This window comes from Sciurus carolinensis, chromosome 3 (genome assembly GCF_902686445.1).
Source record: "Sciurus carolinensis chromosome 3, mSciCar1.2, whole genome shotgun sequence".
NCBI classification, from domain to species: domain Eukaryota; kingdom Metazoa; phylum Chordata; class Mammalia; order Rodentia; family Sciuridae; genus Sciurus; species Sciurus carolinensis.
Genome location: NC_062215.1, coordinates 34,723,493 through 34,748,319, shown reverse-complemented (window position 1 = coordinate 34,748,319; position 24,827 = coordinate 34,723,493). Strand labels below are relative to the sequence as shown.

Here is a 24,827-nt window from a genome sequence, read left to right as displayed (position 1 = left end):
GGATAATCAACGGTCCCGTCTCAGTAGAGGAGTGTTTAAGCCGATTTAGGGCAAAGTTCACCAATCTGAAGCCAGTGGTGGATGTGGAGGAGAGTGTCAGGGCAAATGAAAGGTGAGACCAGCATATTGGGGTCAGGGCGAAGGGATTCCACCCACATAAGCGCCAGTAGAAGAGCCCATTCGAGTCACAGCACCAATGAAAGCACCCAGAAACTGCTCCGAATGTGGGAATTCATGCAAGAGATTTTATTAAGCGGACAGGCACAGTGTCTCCCTACAGGGTGCCTGTGTGGGAGAAAGAAAGAGAGAGAGAGGGAGGGAGAGTGAAAGCGAGGAGGAGAGTTTTATTTTTATTTTGAGACAGCGAATACCTGAGTCATCCAGGCTGGCTTCAAACTTGTGATCCTCCTGCCTCAGTTTCTGAAGATGCTGGGATTACAGGTGTGCACTATTGTGCCCAGTCAACTTGTATTGGTTTCCAATTGTTTTCTTGTAATATTCTTATTTGATTTTGGTATCAGAATGATGATTGTATGATGGTGTAGGAAGTTCTTCCTCTTCCTCCATTTTCTGAGTTTTGAGTAGTAATGACACTTTTTCATGGTAGAATTCACCAATGAGGGCAACCGAGCCTACACTTTGCTTTGCTGGAAGATTTTAATTAACAGTTCAACTTGTTCAATGTATATGTTCAGTGTATGTTGCTAAGTCAATTTTTATTTTATTTCATTTTATTTTATTTTTTGCAGGACTGGGGATTGAACCCAGGACCTTGTGCTTGGAAGGCAAGCAATCTACCAACTCAGCTATATCCCCAGTACTCAATTTATATATATATATATATTTTTAGTTGTTGATGGACCTTTATTTTATTCATTTATTAATATGCAGTGCTAAGAATAGAACGCAGTTGATAATCTGTTTCTTCCAGGGAATCTGTTTATTTCATAAAAATTGTTTAAATGCTTGACATAAAGCTGTTTCAAGAATCCCTTTATTATCTTTGTAATGTCAATGGAATCTATAATGATGTTCCCGCTTAATTTCTGATATCAGTAATTTAATATTTTTTATTTTATCTTGCTTGCTACATTTTATTAATTTTATTAATGTATTTTCATAGTGAAGACAGCTATTGGTTTCACTGATTTGCATCTATTATTTTGTATTTTTTTACTTTATTGATTTTTACTTTTACCTTATTTACTTCCCCCTGCTTAGTGCTAATTTTCCATTTCTTTTTCTAGATTCCTAAGGTACAAGTATAGGTTATGATTTTTAAGATTTTTCTTTTTTTTCTAATAAGCATTAAAAACTACAAATTTCCATAAGCACAATTAGAATTGCATTCCATAAATTATATTTTATATTTACATTTTTACTCAATTCAAAATATTTCAGAAAAAAATTGGCTGAAAATTTCCCCAGTTTAATTAAAGTCACAAGTCTACCTGTACGGAGGCTCAACTCGAAGGAAGGTAAACCTAAAGCAAACCAAACCATGAGACATGATTAATCTATATAAAGCCAAAGTCAAAGTCTGATTCTTGAAAGAAGCAAAATAAAAGAAACATCATATCAAAAGGATCCTGAATAACCTCATCAGTCATCATCATCTCCTCAGAAATGTTGAGGGCCAAAAGGCAATGGATAATACATTTAAAGAGCTAGGGAAGGTTCAATCCCTGGTACTGCCAAAATACACACACACACACACACACACACACACACAAAGTGCTACAGAAAAAAACCCGTGAACAAGGGATTCTATATCTGTTAGAACTGTCCTTCGAATATGAAAGAGAAATTACAACATATCCAGACAGATTAAAGCTGAGGGAGTTCATTACATTAGACCTGCTCTACAAGAAATACTATGGCTGAGTGGTACAGCACTTGTCTAGCATGCACAAGGCCCTGGGTTCACTCCCCAGCAACACAAGATATAATGAAAGAAACACACATATGGGTGTCCTGGCTGCTCCATGGTATAAAACCAAGAAAGCAGACAAGCAGCTCCTCTGCAAGACGGGTGAGCAAGGAAAAAAAAAAAAAAAAAAGGTGGGGGGGCACTTAACTGAAACCTAAAACTGGACATTCAAAGCAGACCAGGGACACACAGGCGGTTGGAGACAATAAAATAAGAAAAAAGTCCCCAGCAGCACAGTCACCGCCATAGCTGGACTGGAAGCTCCAGTCAAAGATGTCCCTTTGTAAGCATAGTAGAATGATAAGGGGATTAAAGGAACCTGCATTTTTGGGAGGTCGAAGGCATGTCTGGGTTCAGAGCATTTAGAGATCAAGGACATTGCCCAACAAACCTGAAAGACTCGCTGCATGATATGTGTGCGTGCGGAAAGAAGCTGCCATCTCTCCAGGCAGTGTGCAGAGGTCAAAAGAAGGAACCACTTTGCAGCTGCAGTGGGGGGGGCAGGGGCCAGCAACTGAAAAAGCTGATTCCTGGCAAACCTGAGTTTGGCCTGAAATGCAGGCCCAGTAAACACACAATGTACAACACAGACTATGCTTAAATGACCAGAAGACAATCAAACGTGAAGAGAGATTTACACAGGGGACAACTGGTCACAAAACCTACCCAACTCTACCCTTCCCCCTCCAAAGCTGACTGCTTACAGGACTGGCAGGGAGAGACTCATCTGGCTGCGAACTTGACAAGGCAGGATCAGGAGAAATTGTCTGGAGACTGAGTCAGAGAGGAGGAAGCGAGGAGTAAATGTGTGGTCTGCAGGTAACATAGTAGATTAAGAATTGGCTCCTCCGCCTCACGAGTAGAACCCCAGGGGAGATCCCTGGGGTAAAAGTCTTCCAGCGTGGACCAGCAAGGACTAGGCACTAGAGGTGCACTTAAAATCTCCAAATCAATTAGCATTCAGCAAAGAGCCTGGAGTCTACGTAAGCCTGAACCTTGCCTTCAAGAACTCAGCCTATGGGATTAACTTCTCTCACTGCAGCAATCCAGAGGATGCAGCATCCCACTCCAGAAGACCACACCCAAAAACTGCTGGGAAGTTGAGAATATTTTGAACTCCAATGGAAAGAATTCTTTAACTTTTCATCAAGATTTCTTTTTCTTTTTAATTCCTTTCACTGATTGTGACCTTAATAGTACATGGACATCTACACAGTTTCCTATTTTTTTTCTTCTCATCTCTAGCATTTTTTAAGCCAGTTATTTCATATGGATTAGTTTTTTGTGAACTAGGATGTTTGATTAGTATATTTTAGTTTTATTCTGTATTCTTTCTATTTTTAATTTTTACTTTATAAGTATATTTTCACCTGTTTCCCTTGATTCTTTTCTTCTGCTAACACCCAATCTCTGTTGTTCTGTTTCGCTCGTCCTTTAATCTTTTATTTCTGTCTTCTCTCCTCTTCCTGCATAATCACCACATCCTATATCACTTCTGTTCTCTCCCTGTCCACCATTTGAAAATGTAAACCCTTTTGCAAACTTGCTGTCTTTATTATAGGCAATAACTGATCATATCATTTCTGTTTATTGTGATGATTAACATTGTAGATGTCATAGTAAAAACTATTTGGTTTCATGCTGTAAATTGTTTGCATTGGTTATTGTTTTTTTTTTCTGTTTTATTCATTTATTTTTATTTTGATTCATTGTACGCAAATGGGGTACAACTTTTATTTCTCTGATTGTACACAAAGTAGTCACACCATTTGCGTAATCATACATGTACATAGGGTAATAATATTTGTCTCATTCTATTATTTTTCCTCCCTCCCAACCCCTCCTATCCCTTTTTCCTCTATATAATCCATCCTTCCTCCATTCTTGCCTACCCGCCACTGTATCATCATCCAATTATCAGAGAAATCATTTGGCTTTGGTTTTTTGGGATTGGCTTATTTCACTTAGCATGATATTCTCCAACTCCATCCATTTACCAGCAAATGCCATAATTTTATTCTTTTTCTTAATTGTAAACAAATGGGATACATGTTGTTCCTGTTTGTACATGGAGTAACGGCATACCATTTGCGTAATCATACATTTACTTAGGGTAATGGTGTTTGATTCATTCTGTTATTTTTTCCTTCCCCCCTACCCCTCCTACCCCTGTTTTCCCTCTATACAGTCCCTCCTTCCTCCATTCTAGCCCTCTTCCCACCCCCCATTATGTGTCATCATCCGCTTATCAGCGAGATCATTCGTCCTTTGGTTTTCTGAGATTGGCTTATCTCACTTAGCATGATATTCTCCAATTTCATCCATTTGCCTGCAAATGCCATAATTTTATTCTTCTTTATAGCTGAGTAATATTCCATTGTATATATATACCACGGTTTCTTTATCCATTCATCAATTGAAGGACATCTAGGTTGGTTCCACAATCTGGTTATTGTGAATTGAGCAGCTATGAACGTTGATGTGACTGTATCTCTGTAGTATGCTGATTTTAAGTCCTTTGGGTATAGGCTGAGAAGTGGGACAGCTGTGTCAAATGGTGGGTCCATTCCAAGTTTTCTAAGGAGTCTCCACACTGCTTTCCAGAGTGGCTGCACTAATTTGTAGCCCCAACAGCAATGTATGAGTGTTCCTTTTTCCCCACATCCTCTCCAACACCTATTGTTGCTTGTATTCTTGATAATCGCCATTCTAATTGGGGTGAGATGGAATCTTAGTGTAGTTTTGATTTGCATTTCTCTTATTACTAAAGATGGTGAACATTTTTTCATATGTTTGTTGATTGCTTATAGATCTTCTTCTGTGAAGTATCTGTTCATATCCTTAGCCCATTTGTTGATTGGGTTATTTGTATTCTTGAGCTTTTTGAGTTCTTTATATATTCTGGAAATTAGTGCTCTATCTGAAGTATGAGTGGCAAAGATATTCTCCCACTCTGTAGGCTCTCTTTGCATTGCTGATAGTTTCCTTTGCTGAGAGAAAGCTATTTAGTTTGAATCTATCCCAGTTATTGATTCTTGCTTTTATTTCTTGTGCTATAGGAGTCCTGTTAAGGAGGTCTGATCCTAAGCCAACAAGTTGAAGATTTGAACCTACTTTTTCTTCTATAAGATGCAGGGTCTCTGGTCTGATTTTGAGGTCCTTGATCCATTGTGAGTTGATTTTTGTGCAGGGTGAGAGATAGGGGTTTAGTTTCATTCTGTTGCATATGGACTTCCAGTTTTCCCAGCACCATTTGTTGAAGAGGCTATCTTTTCTTCATTGCATATTGTTGGAACCTTTGTCTAGTATGAGAAATTGTATTTATTTGGGTTTGTGTCCGTGTCCTCTATTCTGTACCACTGACTACCGGTCTATTTTGGTGCCAATACCATGCCGTTTTTGTTACTATTGCTTTGTAGTATAGTTGAAGTTCTGGTATTGCAATACCCCCTGCTTCACTCTTCCTGCTAAGGATTGCTTTAGCTATTCTGGGTTTTTTATCCTTCCAGATGAATTTCATAATTTCTTGCTCTATTTCTGTAAGGTACATCATTGGGATTTTAATTGGAATTGCATTGAATCTGTATAGTACTTTTGGTAGTATGGCCATTTTGACAATATTAATTGTGCCTATCCAAGAACATGGGAGATCTTTCCATTTTCTAAGTTCTTCCTCAATTTCTTTCTTCAAAGTTTTGTAGTTTTCATTATAGAGATCTTTTACCTCTTTGGTTAGATTGATTCCCAAGTTTTTTGTTTTTTTTTTTTTTTTTTTTTTTGAGGCTACTGCAAATGGAGTTGTTTTCCTTATTTCCCTGGTTATTGTTAGTTATTATTTGTCTCCCCCTAAGTAGTGAGGTACTGGAAGCCTTCAGGGACACTATAAGGCCACAGAGCAGAAACTATACTGACTCAGATCCATACTGTTAGATGGGTAGACACACAAACAACACGAAAAAGCAAAGAAACAAACTGCCCCAAGCAAACCAAGATAATCCAATAACAGAATTCATCCACACCACAGTGGAAAAAATGTCAGAGAAGGAGTTTAGAATGTACATAGTTAAGCTGATCTGTGAAGTAAAGGATGATGTAAGAGAGCAAATGAAGGTAGCAAAAGATCACTTCAATAAAGAAATAGAGATTCTGAAAAAAAAAAAAAAAAAAAAAAAAAAAAAAAAAAAAAAAAAAAAACAAGAAATCCTTGAAATGAAGGAAATAATAAGCCAAATTAAAAATTCAACAGAAAGCATCACCAACAGACTAGAACACTGAAAGACAGAACCTCGGGCAATGAAGACAAAATATACAATCTTGAAAATAGAGTTGACCATGGAGAGAAGATAAGAAACCATGAACAGAACTTCCAAGAATTATGGGATAACATGAAAAAGACAAATTTAAGATTCATTGGGATAGATGAAGGTGTGGAGATATAACCAACCAAAAGAATGCCTAATTTTTTTTATGAAATAATAACAGAAAATTTTCCAAATCTAAAGAATGAATAATGGAAAAATCAAATACAACAGGTTCAGAGGACCCAAATGTGCAAAATTACAACAGACCCACATCACGGCACATTATAATGAAAATGCCTAGCATACAGAATAAGGATAGAAAATTAAAGGCTGCAAGAGAAAAACATGAGATTACATACAGGGGGAAACCAATATGGATCTCAGCTCATTTCTCTACCTAGACCCTCAAAGCTAGGAGGTCCCAGAGTAACATACCAAGAACTGAAAGAAAATGGATGCCAACCAAGAATCCTATATTTAGCAAAATTAAGCTTCAGATTTAAAGATGAAATAAAAACTTTCCATAATAAACAAAAATTAAAAGAATTCACAATCAGAAAGCCTGCATTTCAGAATATTCTCAACAAAATAATCCATGAAGATGAAAATGAAAAAAAAAAAAAAGTGAAAACCAGTGAAAGGAGGAATTACACTAAAGGAATAGCTAATCAAAGGAGAAATCAATTAAAATTAAAAACTATAAATAAATCAAAATGGGAACCAAATCATATCTCAATAATAACCTTGAACATTAATGGCCTAAACTCATCAATCAAAAGACAAAGACTAGCAGATTGGATTAAAGGCCCAACAGTATGCAAATTAGAAAGGAAACAGTAAAATTATCTCTGTTCACAGAGAGCATGATCTTATACATATAAGAAAATACTAAAGATTACACACACACACAAATATCCCTCTTAAAGGAAATGAACAAATTCAGCAAAGTTACAAAATACAAGATCGCCACAGAGACACAGTTGTATTTTTACTCACTGGCACTGAACAAATGAAAAGGAAATTAAGAAAATAATTTTATTTACAATAACATAATAAAGAATAAAATACTGATGGATACACTTAACCAGGTTGGCCAAGGATTTATTCACTGAAAACCTATACACTACTAAAAGAAATTAAGACATAATTAAAAGGACAGACATTCTATGCTCATGAATTAGAAGACTTACTATTTTTAGGATAATAGTATACAACAAAATAGAACAAATAGAAATATTTTAAAAACTAACTAGAACAAACAAAAAATATTTTTTAAAAAGTACACAAAGCAAAATTCATCCTTAAATGCATATGGAATCTCAAGGAACTCAACATAGTCAAAACAATCTTAAAAAGAATAAATGCCACTTCTCTACAATGAAAGTTAATTTAGATTTTGATGAAATGTGACATTACTCTCAGGAATCACATGTGGCTTCACTTTGCATAGTAGGAGGACAAAAATATACTATATAATTTTAATTTAACTAAAACAAAATTATTAAAAATCAGAGTGATTCTGGACAGATATATGAAGCAAAATAATGGGTAACAAAGAAATCTGAATGTTAATGAAACATCTAAAAGTACAATTTGTGAAAATGAAAAAGAATATTCTTCTTTCCAACTATAAATATATCAAGCTGCCTCTAAAAATAAAATTCATATACAAAAAGTAGTACTCATATAACATTGCTTGAAGACTTTTATTCTCTTAGACTGTTGAGTAAAGTAGTGATAGAACAATCAAGAAGTCTTAATTAATAAGTATATAAAATAGCATGATATTCTGAAAACTATAATTATTACCTTGTCACTTCTCACTCTAGGAAGTTTATCATGGAAATCCCACCTGATCTTTTCAGAGGCAAAAGAAACAATAATATTCTCTCACCTTGTATGATGGTAAAAAACACAAAATTCCATGGCTCACAGTCTGGCACACAGATAACAAAAGTGCTCCCACTTCATCCTGGAATTCAAATGTTTCGGTATGCTGGAAGGTAGCACAGAGATTCCGACCCTTAGGGCCTGAACCAATGGTACCAACCCAGACCTAGAATACAAATACTTAAATATTAGAGTCATACTTAAGGCAAGAAAATCAATATTTAGGTAGAACTATTTGCATATATAAAAAGAAGATCAAGCAACACATTTAGCAGAAATTTATTTTTAAATTGTTGGGAGTTTTCTCTATTGTCATTAGTTACAGATGACTATGTTGATATCAATTCAAATCAGACTACTGTATCTTTAGGATAATATCTGCAATCCCCATGATAACCACAAAGAAAATCTAAAAAATATACATAGGATAAAAAGAAAATCACGATGAGTGAGTACAAAAAAATTAGGTCAAAACAAATAAACAAAAAAACCTGATGGAGAAAATAAGAAAAAAACCGTAATGCATTTAGGCTTAATTTATAAAAGTTTTGCTTTAAGTAGATCACTCAGTTCTCTTAGGAAGGAAGCTATCTGAAAGTAAAAAGGTCTTACTTATCTCTACTTCTTCATTACCTTTCTAAAAATTAAGCGCATAATAAATATTTGTGGGTAAAATAAGTGAACACATAAAATTATATATAGGTCTATATATCAACAGTAGAGTCAGATAATTCCAAAATATTGGTAGTGAAAGCTGGTATGATTTACCATAGGTAAATCGCAACCTTAATAGGAACTACTTTCACAAATTTACTGATGTTCAAAGATCCTTAGACAGAAAAGCAGACCCACCAAATTTTTAGTTATATGCAATTCTTCTACATTCATAGATCTAGCTTTAGTCTGGTTATTTTAACTGGAAGAAAGAACAAACTGTATTAGGACTCTCATAACAACATAATAATAGAAATTGTTGAAAAGTAAAATAGTCCTATATGTTGATGATATATGAGATTGAGATAAATTTTGCAAGGTAAGATCTGATCGGTACCACTTTAACCAAATGATCAACTAGTAATAAGACAAACTGATACTATTTATCTCCTGATACAATGGGAAATAGCAATGTAACTCATAGAGTATTCTTACTCAATCAGAATATCAAGAGTAAACATTAAGACAAATCCAGATCATAAGACATGCCTCACAACAACTGGAGACTTAAATCTTCAGAAATGTCTTGAAAAACAGAAGGAAAAAAGAGGGCAAGAAAACTGTTGTACAGATTAAAGAGATATTAGAACTGAATGCAATATAGAATACTTGATGGTTCCTGGATTAAAAATAAATGTGAACCACTGTAAATAATTAAAGAATACAAACAGTGACTCTATGGTATCAATATTAAATTCAGTTGGGTATTGTCATAGTATTTTAACCATGTGAGATAATGTGTTTATTCTTGGAAGATGCATGCAACTTTTAAGTGTCATGATGTCTACAAATTAATTAAAATAATTTAAAGTATGCAAAATTTTTATCTTCCCATGTTTATCTATACATCTACCTATCTAACCTGTACAGACATACATAGAGGGAACGAGAAAGACAGGGAAGCAAATATTACAAAATGTTAACAATTCGATGATGCGAGGTAGAAGATACAAAGATATTCACTACATTAATACTTTATTCCAACTTTTGTGAAATTTATGATTTTTCAAAATAAAAAGTTCAGGGTACCAGTGGATGAATGGATATAGAAAATATGGCAAATACATAAAATGGACTACTATTCAGTCTTCAAAAGAAAATTCTGAAACATGCTCCAAAACAGATGAAACTTGAAGACAATCTACATAATAGACAAACTTTACAATATTATGCCAAGTAAAATAAGCCAATCATAAAAAGATAAACTCCACTGCTATGAAGTATCTAGAGTAGCCAAAGTCATAGAACAGAAAGTAGAATGATGACTTCCAGAGACTGGTGGGGAAGAGGGAATGAAAAGTATTTAATGAGAATAGGCATTCAGTATTGCAAGACAAAAAAGTTCTTAGACTGGTTGTACAACAATGTGGATATGCTTCACAGGACTAAGTTGTACACTGAAAAATAGTTAAGATAGCCAGGCATAGTGGTGTACAACTGTAATATCAGCTACTTGGGAGGCTGAGGCAGGGGGATTTCAAGTTTGAGGTAAGCCTGGGCAACTTACCGAGAACCTATCTCAAAACAAAATTTTAGAAAAGATCTGAGTACGTAGTTCAGTGGTAGAGTACTTACCTTGCATGTGTGAGGCCCTGGGTTCAATACTCAGGACAAAGAAAAACATCTAGGGGAGTTTGTGCAGGCCTGTACACCCAGTGGCTTAGGAGGCTGAGGCAGGAAGATCTCAAGTTCAAGCCAGCCTCTCAGAAACTTAGGGCAGCCCTAAGCAACTTAGTAAGACTCCTTTTCAAAGTGAAAAATAAAAAGGACTGGGATGAAGCTCAATGGTTAAGCACCCCTGGTTTAACCCCTGGTACCAAAAAATAAAAATTTAAATAAAGAGTAAAAGTTTAAGATGATAAATTTATGTCATTTATTTTTACAACAATTAAAATAAACAATTGTGGGAGTTTTCTGGTGCCAGAGATTGAACCCAGAGTTGTTTAATCACTGAGTCACATCCAGTCCTTTTTATTTTGAGATGGTCTTACTGAGTTGCTGAGGGCCTCACTAAGTTGCTGAGGCTGGCCTTGAACTTGCAATCCTCTTGCCTCAGCCTTCAGAGTTGCTGGGATTACAGGCATGTACCACCATGCCTGGCATAAAATACTATTTTTAAGTTAGCAGACAGTATTATAGTATGACAGAATACAACTGCACATTAAGCATTATTATTATAATTCATTGATAATTACAGGTTAAATGAATTTTTGTGCACTAACTGAGAACTCTGTTGCAGGGGTACTAGGGATTGAATCTAGGAGTGCTCTACTATTGAGCTGCATCCTCAATCTTTTTTTTTTTTTTTTTTTTTTTTTTTTGAGACAGGGTCTTGCTCATTTTCTGAGGCTAGCCTTGAACTTGCAATCCACCTGCCTCAGCCTCCTGAGTAGCTGGGATTACAGGCATGCACAACCAGGCCCAGCTGAGAGCACAATTAATTAGATCCTTTTTAACATGTTATAAGAAAATATAACTTCCTGTATTTATTTGTGCCTCTAGGGAAGGCAACTTAAAAATGTGGAACCTGTATTCCTAACATTGTTACTGCTTATAGTAATGTTTCTCAATAGAAATATCTGGCATATGGAAAGCAAATTCTCAGTGAATGATAGGAGCTTATCATTCTATGCTCCCAACTAATAAAATGTCAATAGTTCATCCCAAGTAATAGTGAGAACCAAAACTCTTACCACATATAAATCAGTGTACACCATTTTATAAAAAAACTAGAATTGTATTAGGCACACAGGTGATATTAAGCACATAACTAACCACTTCATAAAAAGGAGATGAAATAATAAAAAATGATAATTCAAACGTTTCGAGGAAGTTTTTTAAAAACTAGGTATTGTTATAATAAATTAAAATACTGAATCATAGGACTTATACTAGTGCTTCTAGTCATTTCTGTTATTCAAACATATACTTAACACTTGCTAAATGCCAGGTACTAATTCAGGAATAGAAGAGAAAGGGAGATATAAAAGAATAAGGATACACCGTAATCTAATGGAAAGAAAACACACAAGTATTATACTGTAGGAACTACAGTAACAAAGTCAAAATATTCCTTGTTTTTTAGATTTCATAGAAAAAAAGTTGTTTAAATGAACAATTTGTAATAGTCTTCATATTCAAGTTAATGGACTGAGAGAATACTAATAATTAGTCTTTACTTTTTATTACCAGTTTTTTTTTTTTTAATTCTAAAACTTAAAAATGTGAATTTTCCCAACAGGGCTTGTTTGTTGGCAATTCAGGAGCCTTCTAATTTGCTTATATGGAAATACACTGAGGTTGAAAAGACCAAGAGCCTTAAATAAGAAAAAACAAAAAACTAACCTGTGAGTTATTAATGACATGATAGCCTCTAGTTGGATAGCAAATGTAACACCAAGCTCTGATGAAAAGGATTTCATTGGTGACAATGTACCAGATGTCAAAACAATTGTCCGAACTTTGCCATTAATATCTGAAAAGGCCTAAACAAACAAAACAACAGACATACAAAATCATCTTTTAAAAAGCTGAATGCATTCACTTCATTGTTGGTACTGACTAAGAAGACAAAAATTTCATTTACAACACAAGCTTACCACAGCCGGATTTAAGCACCAAAAGTTTAGTACATGAACTGCAATTTTCTGTCGTGCACGTTTCTTATTTTTGGGTGGAGCAAAGAATCTATTTGTATCTGAAATATCAATCTGATTTGTCCAGGAGTAAGTCTGCTGAATAGCAATTTTGTAATCATCTGCAAATCTGAATGCGGGGGAAAAAATGCTAATTATAAAATATTATAAAACATACAATGTCACAGTTTTATGCAATACAAAAACTGATCATATTAAAACTCAATTGTGCAGGGTGTGTTGGCTCATCCCTGTAATTCCAGCTCCTTGAGATGTGGAGACAGGAGGGTCTTATCAAATTCAAGGCCAGCCTGGGCAACTTAGTGAGACCATCCCAAAATAAAACTTCAAAAAAGGACCCAAGATGTAGTTCTGTGGAAGAGAGCTTGCCTAGTATGCTCAAAGCACTGGGTTTAATCCCTAGTACCACCAAAAAAAAAAAAGACAAAAAATAAAGACTCAAAAGAGAGTGCTGGTGCCTTCCCACTCAAAGACAACATTCTCTCCACCATTAACTAAGCTAAATTCAGTAATTCTAAATGTAAATCCATGTAAATTAAGCTACCAAATGAGAATCTACCAATGCTTTTAGGAAATAAAAGAAATCACCTCTCTTTCCCTCAACATCTATTTCCCAATCCAATTCTTAAATATCACATAAATTATAGCAGACCAGAATTAAAATTCAGGACTCCGAATTCCCAAGTCAGAGTTCTTTATATTCTTTACTCTATAATTTGTTATAAAACAGAAAATCATATTATGGCTAAAGAAACTAACAGGAAGGTTGCACTTAAATTACATGAGAAAAATTTTTATTCAAAGTTTAAAAAACATTAAGTATATAATATTTAAGTTCCTTTAAAATCTGGGTCTGTCTTCATCTTCTTTTATTTTATTTATTTTTATGTGGTGCTGAGGATTGAACCCAGTGCCTCACTAGTGGCAAGCATTCTGCCACTGAGCCACAACTGCAGTCTCTTCATCTTTTAATGATGGTACTGAACAAAAAGATACATGATCCCATCTAGTTTATAACCTCTTTCAGTAAGTCTGTAAATGTCCTAGGTTTAAACAGAATAAAATGTCCTCGTTTTAATAATTCACTGCTAATTCACTCCTAGAAAGACTGATGTCAAAGTTCAAGTCAGGGATGCAACAACTGAAGAAAATTTTATAAAAATGCAAGGAGCCCTAAATTACAAATTTCTAGAAGAAAACAAAGGAAAAATTTCATGATACCAGATTATGATTTCTTGCACATGACACGAAGAGTACAGGAAAATAAGAAAAAACATAAGTAGATGTCAAGATTTAAAAAAAAACTTTCCTGCATCAAAAGACAATAACAAGAAGTGAAAGAGACAACACAGAGAATATGAGAAAATATCTGTAGAGCATATATGTGATATAGGATTAATATCCAGATTATACAAAGAACTATTACAACTCAATAATAAACACTGAACAACTCAATTTTTTTTTTTTTTTTTGCGGTACTGGGGATCAAACTCAGGGCCTTGTGCTTGCAAGGCAAGTACTCTACCAGCTGAGCTATCTCCCCAGCCCCTGAACAACTCAATTTAAAAATGGGCAAAAGAAGGGCTGGAGTTTTGGCTCAGTGGTACAGCACTTGCCTAGCATGTGTGAGGCCTTGAGTTCGATTCTCAGCACCACATATAAATAAATGAATAAAAATAAAGGCCTATCAACAACTAAAAAAATGGGCAAAAGACTTTAATAGATACTTCTCCATAGAAGATACACAAGTGGCCAATAAGCACACAAAAAGATTTTCAACATCTCTGGTCATTAAGGATATTCAAATTAAAACCACAAAGAGATATCATTGGGTAACCATATATCTTTTAATACCCATTAGGATGGCATGTGTGCATGTGTGGGTAGTAACTACAGATTGAGCCCAGGGGCTTTTGAGTACCAAGCTACACTTCCAGTCCTTTTTTTTTAAACAAAGTCTTGCTAAATTGCCAAGGCTGACTTCAGAGATCCTCCTGCCTCACCCTCTGGAGACAATGGGATTACAGGTGTGTGCCACAATGCCTGCTCCATTAGGATGCCTATTACACAAAAAGCACAATACTACAGTAAACATTAGCAAGGATATGGAGAAATGAGAACCACTGTGCATTACTAATAGGAATGTAAAACAGTACAGTGGCTATGGAAAACACTATGGCAGTTCCTTTAAGTAGGATTACTATATTATCTTGAAAAAAAATTTTTTTTTTTTTGGGTACTGGGGATTGAACTCAGGGGCACTTGACCATTGAGCCATATCCCCTGCCCTATTTCTACTGCCAGATAAATATATTTACCCAGAAGAACTAAAAGCAGGACTCAAGTAGATACTGTACACCAATATTCACAGTAGCATTATATTCACAATAAGCAAAAGTTAGAAACAGCCAAATGTCCAATAACATAAAAATGAATTAACAAAATGTGGCATAAACATACAATGGAATATTACTCAGTCATTGTGAATATAAATTAGGGCATATAATCATAGACTTAAAAATGGTTAAGATGGTAAATGTTATGTTTACTTTGCCACAATTTAAAAAAGAAAACACTTTTAGAAATGCTGAAAGCATGCAGTACTACAACTGGATAAGGTAGGAGGAGTTAGTTGATCTTCATTTTCCACAATTCATTAAGGAAAGGTTTCTTACAATGAAGAAAGAGACTCTCTGAAACTGGTAGATGCATATCCAAGTTATACTTAAAAGAAAATGTGTTTAAGTTTAGCACTGGAGGACCATAAACTGAAAGGTGAATTAATTAATGTATTTATTTAATCACTTCAATATTTGTTGTCATTTAAAAAAAAAAGATTTTGGGGGAGGCATACTGGGGATTGACCCCAGGAGCACTTTACCACTGATTTACATTCCCAGGCCCTTTTAATTTTTCAAGACAGGGTCTTACTAAATTGCTCAGGGCCTCATTAAATTGCTAAGGTTGGTCTGGAACTTGGGATCCTTCTGCCTCTGTCTCCTGAGTCACTGGGATTGCAGTTGTGAGTCACCACACCCAGTTGGGTTGATCTTTTTTGATCAGTTAATCTGAGTCTATGTCAATAATTAAAAGCAAATACATCCTAATACCTGTACCACTAGTTCACTCAAAATTAAGCGTGGTATTAAACACATACTAGTATCCAATTAGGAAGCAGGCCTTTTTTTTGGTACTGGGGATTGAATTCAGGGACACTCGAACACTGAGCCACATCCCCAGCCCTATTTTGTATTTTATTTGGAGACAGGGTCTCACTGAGTTGCTTAGCACCTCATCATTGCTGAGACTGGCTTGGAATTCTTGATCCTCCTGTCTCAGCCTCCCGAGTCACAGGGATTACAGGTGTGCGCCACTGCACCCAGTTTAGGTCAAATTTTTTTTTTTAACAATTTTTTAGTTGTAGATGGACATAATACTTTTACCTTATTTATTTATTTTATGTAGTGCCGAGGATCGAACCCAGAGCCTCACACATGGTAGGCAAACGCTCTGCCACTGAGCTACAACCCCAGCCCACAGTCAAATTTTTTAAGAGGAAAAATACAGAATGGATATCTTCACTTACCTACTGTTTTGCCTAAACAGATAGTCAAGCACCATAAAAAGTCCTTTGAGCATTATTTGAGTTGAAGCACTAAGAATGGGTACTTCTCTTGTCTCCTCTTTACCATGAACTGGTGGGAGTTTTTCTTCTTTTTGAAGAACAGCAGCAAAATGTCCCTTTAAGAAATTATCATATTTCTCAAGAAGGGTTGGACAGAGTGAGGAGAAAAACTTCCATATAAATTATAATGAAACCCAAATGAAACATGTTTTAAAATTTAGGTATACATTAATACATAGTGCTACTTTGAATACCCATATTAACCAAATTCTCCTCAAAGGTACTTTAATAATAAATTATGCATTTCAGAAGTTCAATACTGGGGCTGGGGAGATAGCTCAGTTGGTAGAGTGCTTGCCTTGCATGCACAATAGGGTACCATTTAGTGCCCTTAAGAAGTAATGAACTAAATAAAAAGTCAGTAAATTTTCCTCTAATGGCCTTCAAAAGTTGATACTTGCCCTAAACGCCTGAATTATTCCTAGGAAATAACTCCGATGCTAAGAATAATATGACTATGTGATAAATAAAACTGAATTAATTCATAGGAATAATACATTCTAACAACAAAACATATTAACTGGCTCATTAATTTTTACACAGTTCATAAATTTTAATAAAAATGTAAATGTCAAGACAAAATTATAAGAAAGCAGGAAAGTATGCTTCACTACCTTGTAAAAGAGAAAACTCAATATTGAGACAATAAAACATATTGGTGACAACTGTGATGTTGGACAAAATGTGTTCAACGAAAATGAAAATAGTTAAAATAAATAAGACAGAAATTTTAATATTTAGATGCATTTGAAATAACACAAATCCATAAGAGCAAAAATTAGTTTTCACTGAAAAAACATTAAGAAATACAAACTAGAAATATCTTTCAAAAAGAAATAAAGAACAAATGAAAAGACAAATTTAGAAAAACATTTAGTCCTGTAAATTATGAATAAAATACAAATATTAAATTGTTTTTTAAACAATCAAGTCTCTTAAGTAAAACCTTATATCAAGGCTACTATTCATCCCCCATACTGGCAATTTACATAAATAAAATACAGAAAGCTTGAACTACCTTAAGTAGATCATATAAAAACAGAATGCTAATTGCAATTGCAAATGTTAAATCATAAGATTACTCCAAGCTCACTTCTAGTTAGGTTACCTAGACAGTGGCAGCTGAGTGGGGCCAGGGGTTTGATAAATAGAAACCTAAGCAATGAGGAAAAATAAGTTAACAAGTTACTTTTTACTCCATAGGAAGCAGAGTTGTATGAAAATATAAATAAAGAAGTTACACAATATTACTATCATGAACTACAACAATATATACATATGACATGTACACTTACTTACTAGAACTGTGTTGAGTGAATGGAGAACAGAGAGAAAAGGAGAAAGGGAAGAAAAGTAAGGGAGAGACAGAGAATGAGTTAATGAATAAAAGAGAATGTGTAAAGGAGCTCAGTCATCATTATACTTAATAGGAAGTCAACAGAGAACATCTAAGATGAAAACTCAAAAGTATATTTAGAAATACCAGGATTAAATATCAGAAGAAACACTATAAGAATTAAAACTACACTGCAAAGAGAGATTAAGGATTTAGGAGTAGGGCAGGTGGATGCTTTCCTTGATAGAACTAATTGAATCTTTAAATTATAGAACACTTATGCAAAAATTTCTTTAAAAATTTAATAATCCTAAGTGAAATAAGCCAATCCCAAAAAACCAAAGAGCAAATGTTCTCTCTGATATGCAGATGCTGACGCACAATAGGTGGGGGGCAGGAGTGTGTAGGTTCACCCACTGGATTATACAACAGGAATGGGGGGAAGGGAAAGGAGATGGAAATGGGAAAGACAGTAGAATGAATCAGACGTAACTTTCTTATGTTCATATATAAGTACATGATCAGTGTAAGTTCACATCATGTACAACCACAAGAATGGGAAGTTATACTCCATGTATTAATGGTATATCAAAATATTCTACTGTCATGTATAACTAAAAAGAACAATTTTTTTTAAATGTTAAAAAATTTTAATAATCATAATGATGAACTTCTTAGCTTAGAGAAAATATCCTTAACCTAATTTAAAAAAAAAAAACAACTAAATAACTGACAGTACCCACTTCAAAAGGGTGAATTTTAGGTCTGTGAATTATATCCCAATTAAGTTGTTAATTTTAAAAAAGGGGTTTTTTTAACTGCAGTAAACTAAAGAATGTATATGGGTTAGGGATGTGGCTCAGTGGTAGAGTGCTTACTTAGAATCCCCAGCACCAAAGGAAAAAAAGAAGAGTATACTAGTAATTGCTCCTTTGAAGTATGCAACAAGACTAGGATGTCCTTCTCACTGCCTACAATGAACAATGTACTGGAAGTCTCAGTCAGTACAGTAGAAATAAACACATGCAGGAATTAGAAAGAATAAAAAATTTATTCATGGACAATATGATTATCTACCTGAAATTTTTAAGATAATCTGTAGACAATCTATAAGATAGTTCAGGAAGGTAGCTGACTATAAGTAAAAAACAATGACTATTTTTCTGTACCATTAACAATTAGAAACGGCATTTTAAAAAATACACCATTTGTAATAGCAACAGAAACTTTAAGCTACTTAGGAATTAATGTAACCAAAAGCATTGAGACTTTTATAGAAAAATCAGGAGAATATAGAAGACCTTGGGTTTGATCTCAAGCGCTGGGGAAAGCAAAACAGTACAAAACAAAACAAAGAAAACACAACACAGAGGAACTTTAAACACATACTGCTAAGTGAACAAAAAGACTATCTACTGTATGATTCCAAGTATAAGGCATTCTGGAAAAAGCAATACCATAGAGTCAGAAAAGGGATTGGTGGTTGCCAGCAATCTAGGAGTGTGACATGATGTGGTAGAGGGATGAATAGGTATAACACAGAAGATTTTTACAGCAGAGAATATATTCTGTATGACACTCTTATTAGAGGAGTCCTAGGCAAAACCTACTTGAACTGTACAACAGAATAGTAAATACTGGCTGGGCACAGCAAGGCATGCCTGTTATCCTCTGCTATTTGAGAGGCTGAGCGAGGAGGATTGCAAGTTCAAATACAGCATGGGCAATTTACTAAGGCACTGTCTCAAAACAAAAGGTCTGGAGATGTAGTTCAGTGGGGAAGTGGTTGCCTAGCATGAGTGAGTCCCTGAGTTCAATTCACAGTAATGAAAAAATAAAAAGAATGACTCCTAAGGTGATTTATGGACTTCAGTTGACTATAATGTATCAATATCAGTTTGTCAATTATAACAAAATACTCTAAAACATCATTGCAGACAATAGGGAAAATTATGGTTGCAGGGGTAGAGGGAGCAGTACATGAGAATTCTGTACTTTCTGTTCAATTTTTCTTTAACACAACCACTCTAAAAATTAAAGTCTATTAATTTAAATGGATAAAAACAAAGAAAAAGTATATTCATCACTAAAAAAAGAATTTGAGAATATGATGAAATTTCTATCTAAAACGATGTGCAGAAGGACATACTTATTAAAATGTGTATTCAATTTAATAAGGATCATAGTTCCCAAAGATCACTCATGATCTCTATCCATGAACCTCACTCAGGATTATAATTTCTAAATTAAGGTGAATAAAGTATGAATTTCATCTCTTTTTATTTTCCAAAATGTTAAATTTTATAACTAACAAAATAAAATTTCGAGTTTTAGTCGAGTCGTTGCCCCGGCTTGAAACGGACTTGCGTTCTGCTTTGCTTGTTCTTGCAGTCTTCGGTTTCCGCCCTGTTGTGCGCCGGCTGTATGGCCACAAACAGATCTACTATTCAGACAAGTACTTCGATGAGCACTATGAGTACCGGCATGTCATGTTACCCAGAGAACTTTCCAAACAAGTACCAAAAGCTCATCTAATGTCTGAAGAGGAATGGAGGAGACTTGGTGTCCAACAGAGTCTAAGCTGGGTTCATTACATGATTCATGAGCCAGAACCCCATATTCTTCTCTTTAGACAACCTCTTCCAAAAGAGCAAAATGAAGTCTATCTATTAAATCTTTCGCAAATTTAATGTATATGTGTATATAAGATAGTATTCAGTGAATACTTGAAAAATGTACAAATCATTCATCCAGACCTGTGCATGAGCTGTATTCTTCACAGCAACAGAGCTCAGTAAAATGCAACTGCAAGTAGGTTACTGTAAGGTGTTTAAGATAAAATTTCTTCTAGTCAGTTTTTTTCTTAATATAAGTGCCTGTTTGACATTACTTGTTACTTTTGTTAAATAAAGTTTGTGTGTTGCATTTAAAAAAATAAATAAAATTTCAACCTAAAAATACTGACTTTTTGCTTTGAACAATACAATTCCTTGAAAACCTAATTTCCTTCAAACCAAACACTGCTATTTTTTACCCATAATTTACTCATGCCATAACCTAAAGATTAAGTTAATGAAATTTTAAATTTAAAATAATTAAAAAAAATTTTTTTTTAAATTTAAAATTTTAAAACAATTGTTGAATTTTATAAATTCTAGCTTATTCACTGGATTTACTCACTATCAAATCATTTCTAGTTCACTACATCAATTTCACAGGTAGAAAAAAAGAATCTTACCTGCAAAATAGGAAAAGTAGCGATAGTGATGCCCATTTTGTATAAATTTAAGAGCATTTCATTTCCACTCCATATTTTACAAGATGATTCATAATCCCTTTCTACAAGATGTTCAGAGTTTGCTTCTAACCAACTAGAATAAAATAAAATAATTCTGTCAACCAGAATCATCCTTAAATGCATTATTTAACAGAACAAGAGAATTGTCATACACTGATTTGTATTTCTTGAAGCTCCCAGGACATAAATGTGGATTAATTAATACCTTTAAAACAAATGCATGTTTCATATTGTAAAATAAACATTTATACAGCTAAAAAATAAGCTTTATTCAGAAGAAAGTAACACACATGTGATTTCCCAACTGTAATTATGGATTCACAGTGACCAGTCTCTCCAACTGAGAGCCATGTTTAGATGGGTATCTCAAATGCACATAAAAAGAAATGTCAAACAATCTAATAAATCAATGTACTACATGTTAACACAAGAGAATTATTTGAAAATATATAAATGCATTCATTGATATATAGATACATTCACACATTCAATAACCTTTTCAATACCTATTTTATACTAGAAATTATTCTAAGTAGTAGAAATTACAGAGTAGCAAGGGCCTTATTCTCACAGATATTTTAGTCTACTAAAGGGAAACAGAAATAAACACAGAAAGGAATACATGAACAAGAAAATATCCAACAGTGATATACAATATACTGAAAATAAACTGGGTTAATGTAACCTAGTTGCTACTTTAACTTGAAAGTCTATGATAGTCTTCCTAAACTAACATTAACAACTGAATCCAAAACATATCCAGTCATGGGAGGAACGGGGGAAAAAAAGCCATATTCCAAAGAGGAGATATAGCTAGTGCAGATTCTCGGGTAGTTAATACATGTATTTCTTGAAGAAACTGAAAGAAAGCCAATGTGGTTATGACAAAGGGCAGCAATGAATTAAGTCCTTAAATATGCTTAATTTCATTCATATTAAGAGAAATATAAATGAAAACCACATTGGGATACTACTTTTTACCTATAAACAAGGGGGAAGAAAACAATTTTCATGTTTGCAAACACTGCTAGCAAAAGCATACATTAGTTCCCCTATTTGCCCATTTATTGTGTCAATTTTAGCAATAATTATGAAAACTACAAATAGAATTATGCTTTGACTCAATAATTCCACTTCAAGGAATTTTCTTATAGATGTAATTTTCATACACATGATATGGTATGTGTTCAAAGTTATTGATTACAGCAGTGTACTGTAAGCAAAAGACTGGAAACAACACCTGAGATTGTGAAATATATATTAGATCTTCTTCCCTGTTTCCCGGCATACAACTCCTAAAATCTTTTTGTTGAATGATAACTAGAAACCCAGAGGTGGCTTTGAGGATAGAAACTATCACCAGAAAGATCAAGACAGGACAGGTATTTTGAGTTGATATGATTTTATCAATTAATCAATCATGTATGTGCAATGAAGTGTTCCAAAGGACAGGGTTTGGAGAGATTTCTGACAGTTAAATATAAGGAGGTTCCCAGAGGGGAATACACTAGGACAGAACATAGAGGTTCCAAGCACCTTCTCACATACCTTGACCCAATCATCTCTTTACCTGTATCCTTTGTAAAATTCTTTATAACAGACCAGTAAATGTGTTTCCTTGAGTTCTGTGAGCTGCTTGAGCAAATTAACCAAATCCAAGAAGGGCATTATGGGAGTCATAATTTATAGCAGCCAGTCAGAAGCACACATCAAACAATCTGGAGCTCACAACTGACATCAAAAGATGGGGGTTGGGAGCAGTCTTGGGATTGAGTCCTCCACCTGTGGAATCTCACGTTGTCTCCAGGCAGACAGTCTCAGAATTAAGCTGAGTTGAATTAAAGGATACCCAGCTAATGTCTAATGCTGCAGAATTGCTTGCTTCCTTGCAGGGAGAAATCCTCACACCTTCTATAGCCACAGAGGCTTCTGTGTTAACTGGTGTGACAGCAGAGAAAACACTTTTTTTTTTTCCCAATGCAATTCTTTCTATGAATCAGAGGCTAATTCAGTAAATTATTGTACATCTATTCAATAGAATTCTAGGCAAGTATATTCTTTTTTGTGGTGCAAGGGACCGAACCCAGGGCCTTGTGCATGCTAGATAAGCACTCTACCACTGAGCTACACTCCTACCCCAAGCAATTATTTTTAAAACCACAAATGCTTCCTATATCTTGATGCAGAAAGATCTCCAAAATACACTGTTAAATGAAAAAGCTGAATTAAGGGGAAAAAGAGTATTTATAGTATATCATCATTTGTACAAAAATGATGACTAAGAGAATATATTTATATTAGCTCATATATACATAAATATGTCCTGAATAATAAACTTGTTGAGAAGAACAGTTACTAAGCAGATAGAGGACAGGAAGGAGGTTTTTACTATATAAATTTCTGTAAATTTTATGTTCAAACCATGTTACTGTATAACATTCAGATTTTTAAAAACTACAAAATGAAGTAAAATGTCACAATACACAAAATGAAATGTAGAGTCAGGGGTTTCTCCTGAGATAACTAGATTCTAGAGCTACAACTTAAGTTTAATAAAAGGGAAATTATATAATGTAAATTTTAATAAAATGAGCACTAAATCCATTATTTAAGCATATGAAATTTTAGTTAATTAAAACCCATCAAATGAGAATCTTATTCAAATTAGAGAAAGCAAAAAAAAAAAGTCATTATCCAGAATTTTAAGATATATTAAATATGTCTAGCATGCATGGGGCCCTGGGTTTGATCCCTAGCAACATAAAAATAAAATTAAATACATTAGTCAAAACCATGTTTAGTTTCTATTCAATGTCCTACACACATCCATTGGAGCTACTGAATTATCCTATTAAATTAGAAATAACATTCACAAATATTAACTTAAAAAATCAATTATGTTCATTATATTCTTTTGATGAAGACAAAAGATTAGGATTAGACTAGGCTTTTTTTTTTTTTTTTAAAGTTTAACTGGTAAGGAACAACCCATTTCCTGAGTAGCCCAGTTAATCAAAGTTTGATAATTTTAAAATACCCTGCCATAATAAAACATGTCTTTACTACAAAGCCAACACGAATACATTAATAGACAAATACTCTTACTTAATGAGGCTATAGCACACAGCACGAAGGGGTTCATGGTCTTTCTTCCTTATATTATTGTTCACCAAACTATCTAGTTCATCTCGAGCAAACCGAAGCTGAACTTCGGTCACACTGTAACTTGCTGATTCCCGAGCACAGTCTTCAATGTTATGAGCTTCGTCTAAAATGACAACCTGTTCTTTCAGATTTATATCCATCTATAAGATAAAAGAATTTTCCTGTAAAACATTTAGCAAAATTGATTTAACAGCAGCAGACAAGAGATTTCATTTAAAAATTCATATTACATAAGCAACTGATTCTAGGCCTTAAAACTTCCAAAGCACTAAGGCCAACCAAATATCAGTTTTACATGGTACATTTTGCCATTTTTTACTCTCAAAACACTTTGCAGGGGGCTGGGGTTGAAGCTGAGTGGCAGAGTGCTTGCCTAGGATGTTAGATGCACTGGGTTCAATTCTTAGCACTACATATAAATAAATAAAATAAGGGTCTGTCAACAACTGAAAAAAAAATACTTTGCAAACATATCAAAGAAAAAACATGTATTAAGAGAGTATGGATCAAGGTACCACTGACTATATGGAAGGGTTTATAAACTCTCATGATGAAGAAGTTTCTAACATAATTTTAAAATAGAGTACAAACCCTTTCAAAGTAAAATAACAAGATTCAAATGACTCCCTAAATACTAATATAATGAAATGAAGTATTATGTTTGTTTCACTGTAGTCTTTCCTACAACCCTTCATTTTGAGTATTATTCTTCCCCAACTCCTATGTGATGCTGGTAGGACAATTTGTAATCAAGGGATATCACCATCCTTACAGCAGGGGTAAGGCTCATAACCTAGGGGTTAAATAATATATTCCATCCCTCTATGGTCAGAGTGACTTGGTCAAGTTCAG

General features: G+C 34.3%; 2 protein-coding genes across 2 annotated transcripts in view; one reads left to right on the top strand and one right to left on the bottom strand.

Moving 5' to 3' along the window:
• The window catches only part of Brip1 (BRCA1 interacting helicase 1), a 179,818-nt gene that overhangs the window by 110,523 nt on the left and 44,468 nt on the right, over positions 1-24,827 (bottom strand). The window contains 7 exon segments of the mRNA XM_053743362.1: positions 8,126-8,287; positions 12,181-12,203; positions 12,206-12,320; positions 12,435-12,600; positions 16,078-16,232; positions 20,751-20,883; positions 23,916-24,115. Of these exon segments, the coding sequence (XP_053599337.1) occupies positions 8,126-8,287; positions 12,181-12,203; positions 12,206-12,320; positions 12,435-12,600; positions 16,078-16,232; positions 20,751-20,883; positions 23,916-24,115 (954 nt within the window).
• Positions 18,489-20,202, top strand: LOC124981101 (cyclin-dependent kinases regulatory subunit 2-like). The gene is made up of 2 exons (XM_047547277.1): positions 18,489-18,516; positions 19,904-20,202. Exons 1-2 carry the CDS (start codon positions 18,489-18,491, stop codon positions 20,200-20,202), a joined length of 327 nt encoding a protein of 108 aa, XP_047403233.1.